Source organism: Eptatretus burgeri, chromosome 3, assembly GCF_056783735.1.
Source record: "Eptatretus burgeri isolate ZD-2024b chromosome 3, Ebu_testis_v1, whole genome shotgun sequence".
In the NCBI taxonomy this organism is placed as follows: domain Eukaryota; kingdom Metazoa; phylum Chordata; class Myxini; order Myxiniformes; family Myxinidae; genus Eptatretus; species Eptatretus burgeri.
The window spans coordinates 12,726,072-12,729,589 of NC_140963.1; the positions used below are offsets into that span (position 1 = coordinate 12,726,072).

At 39.8% G+C, this 3,518-nt stretch overlaps 1 protein-coding gene across 3 annotated transcripts in view; it reads right to left on the reverse strand.

The window, feature by feature from the left end:
- Nucleotides 1–3,518, reverse strand: part of LOC147029406 (polypeptide N-acetylgalactosaminyltransferase 1) — a 472,683-nt gene that overhangs the window by 361,226 nt on the left and 107,939 nt on the right. The window contains exon 1 of one of the 3 annotated variants that reach the window (XM_085872450.1): nucleotides 2,288–2,398. The exons of the other annotated variants lie outside the window; for them this stretch is intronic. Coding sequence (XP_085728576.1) covers nucleotide 2,288 — 1 coding nt within the window. The 5' untranslated portion in view covers nucleotides 2,289–2,398. Of the gene's footprint in view, nucleotides 1–2,287; nucleotides 2,399–3,518 lie in introns of those variants that run through there. 3 annotated transcript variants of the gene reach the window in all.

A 3,518-nucleotide genomic window follows, 5' to 3' on the forward strand; every position in this document is an offset into this window, starting at 1 on the left:
GTCCTCATGAAGGTGTCCATTTCCCGAGCTAAATTCAGAGAACTCTGTCGCTAAGCAACGGCGAATTGATCAGTTTGCCAAAAGCTGGCTAACCTGCTCTGCACAATGTTCTTTCACCCAAGCATTGGTCTCACATAGTCCCCATTTATGACGTCAACACTTCGTTGGGATTGTTAGTGATAAAAAGTCTGCCAAGACCAGTCTTAACTGCACACCAGCAAATAGCCTGCTTCCAATTACAAGCAAATTAAATTGATAATTTTTTTCTTCCAACACCAAGTCACTCTTCCGCTCTAATAGCTCAAAGACCGGATTTACTATTGTGCACTTTACCGACTCTGAATATACCTTTCTCCTCTCTGAAAAGTGGACGGAAGCCCAGAACCTGCACTCGGTCAAGGACGCATCTCGACATTCCAATCTACCTCCTAAATTCTCTGCCCCTGGTTTTCAATGCTCTTCCCATATGCCGAGCTTATGGAACTTATCCATTGTTAAAAAACGACATGTCCTTGATGCTGTATAAACATCTGTTATCCCCATGGGAGCCGGCGTACAACGAGGGAGAATACTTGGCGCAGTTTTCTTTTCACTCCAAATCGATGACTTTTCAAAATCGAGATAAAAATAATCATGATGTTTTCACCCCTGTCTGTCCGTCTGTATGCAGGATATCCCAAAAAGTTGTGGATGGATTCGTATGAAACTTGGTGGACAGGTTGGATGCGTGACGAGGAAGAATCAATTCCATTGTGGTGCAGATCCCAATCTGGATCCAGATACGAGGATTTTTTAAATTTTTTAAGTGATTCTTCACCATTGAGAGATCGGGCCAAAGACGATATATAGCATGATATTTCAAAAAGTTAATGGGCCCGTTATGTTCTTGTGGATCGAGCATCGTGTGGTGGAGGTACACGCTCCACCGAGTGCCCTTCTCGTTTAATATTTCATGACCCAAAATGACTTTGGTCAATTCCAAAACTAATCATCGGTTTTTAAGTCTGATCCTGAAATGTTAAACACATTATGCAGAAGTGGAGAATGCACAACTTTTTATGATATCATGTGCTCACATGTGCTGTTGAGAACCCACTTTGGAGAAAGAAAAAGTGAATTAACATCCACTAACCCCTACCAACCCTCCCACCCCTACACCACACCACAAACCACTCGTCGCCCCCAATCTTACCTTAAATTTGATTCGGCTTCATGATCTCAAGATCAACAAACTATGAGGTAACTGGAAATCCATAAATTGGCAATGGAAGGATGCGGGTCTCGCTCGAGCATATCCGAACATAGATGCGTTGTTGGAATCCACTTTCAGAAATTCTTACAAATTTTGTTTTCTCAAAGCAAGAATCACCAGGGAATGATAGACAGCTTTTCACATTTTGTGTTTTGTACAATTTTCAAAGGGAAAGTTAACTTTAGAGTTAAAATACAGATAGATCGATGAATAGGTGGATACATCATAAAAGAGAAATAAACAAAAGAATAAAGGCGATGCAACAATTATTGTTAAACACAATATATATACATGAATAACTAGAATGGCACTCAATCCATCCATTGGGCCCATACCCTGTGCAGAGCATTGGTGCTGCCTAAGCAGTCTCCTTGGCTATTGGGCACAATCCCGGACGGGTCGTCACTCCAACACAGGATAATGGCACTTGGTGGAGCGCATACCTGCAAGGCTGACAGTTTATGCTGTGTATCCCAATGATAGGCCTGATTTGGATCCAGACGTCTGAAATGTAATTGGCTTGTTCTCGTCACCTACTAAACTCGTCCACCAAGTTTAGTCCAAATCTGTCCACAACTTTTTGAGACATGCTATATATCGTTTTAGCCCATTCTCTCAATGGTGAAGTTCACTTAAAAATTATCTGGATCCGGATCCGGATGTTCACCAGTATTGAATCGATTCTTCCTAGTCACTCTCTCAACCTGTCCACCAAATTTCGTCCGAATCTGGCCATACCATTTTGAGATATCCTGTTCACAGACAAACAGACAGACACGAGCAAAAACATAACCTCCGTCGACAGTCGGTGGTGGAGGAAACAAACTGTCACAAATTTCCACTGAAATGCAAGTGAAAAAAAAAACACGTTTTCAAAGCAACGATCAGGTTGTGAGTTGCACCCCTCAATTTCAACTTCAGAACACAAAAAACAAGCTGTTACTACAACATAGAATTACGAACAAATATGAGAACACGCTTCCAAGTAATGGCATCGATATAGCAGAGAATGTACGCCGAGTGATGAAGACTTACTTTTAAGAATCCAGCTTGCATTGCTGGTTGCAAAACAATTCTCCGAGGGATTGGCAAGTTAAAGGATCATTGCTCGACTCGGTTGCTTTGCTACGTGCGGTCTCCGTAATGAGCCGCAAGTAAGTTACACCTCAGGAAGAGTTTCTTGTTGACTCATCAAACTCAAGTCAACAGCCATAACTCAAAGGACGACACGTACTTGCACGGGACTTTGACCAGAAAAAGAATCCAAGCCATAATTTTTATTTTTATTTTTGCACTGCACTGAAACCGTCGAATCGAAATTTTGAGTGAGGTCGTATATTTTAGTGAAGCAGCAAATTTCACGAGTGGCAGCCAGTGTATGTTTTATTCGGTGTTCACTCCTGAATGGTGTGGGTTGGGTTGAGGTGAGTGGGATTAGCTATACTGGTTGAAAGCCAAATAAGATATGAAACAAGAAAGTAATAGTTAATTAAAAAGTAAAAGATTGAGTATTTTCTCACATAAAACAGACAAATGAATAGATACTTATGTGGGTTTGTTGTATGATCAATCAAAACAAAATCTTTTACAAATAAGTACAAAAATAATCTCATTGATATTGAAATATTACAAGGAGAGATAAAGTAAATGAGAGCGAAGTCGTTGACACGCCGTCGCAAATCCCCACGCTTCCCACCGAAAGGAAAGTTGAAAGATGGCAAAAAGTTCCACCAGGAATGACCCAATATCAAAATTTGTGTTTATTTGTTTTTTTTTTGTTTTTTTTTACCTTCAGTTAAAAGCAATTTTAAGAATTAAAAAAAAAAAGAAATGTCCAACATTTATTTTAATAAATAATGGTTCTTGAGTATGTGCACATCATTCCTGATAAACAGGTTGCTTCATGCAGTGCAGATTGTTATGTGCTCAAAAAGTGATATTGTTTCTTGGTGGAAGACAAATGAACAATACATGGAAAGGCACAGCAACCAACAACTTTATTGTTGACAAAAACAATGAGCTCAACATTGTTGCAGAAGTCGCGTATTTTCAAAATAATGAATGAATTACGCATCGTAGCAGCGTTAGTCCAAAACGACTTCAAGCTGTAATATAATCTCAAGGATGAGCCAAACTAACCCAAAAACATGTGCAGGCACACAGAGGTTGTAAATCCTTCACACGAGGATAAAGAACTTAGCACAATTCTAAATCTCTGTGCAGAGAAACATGAGCATTGAAAGAAATGTACAAATAATTATGTTGC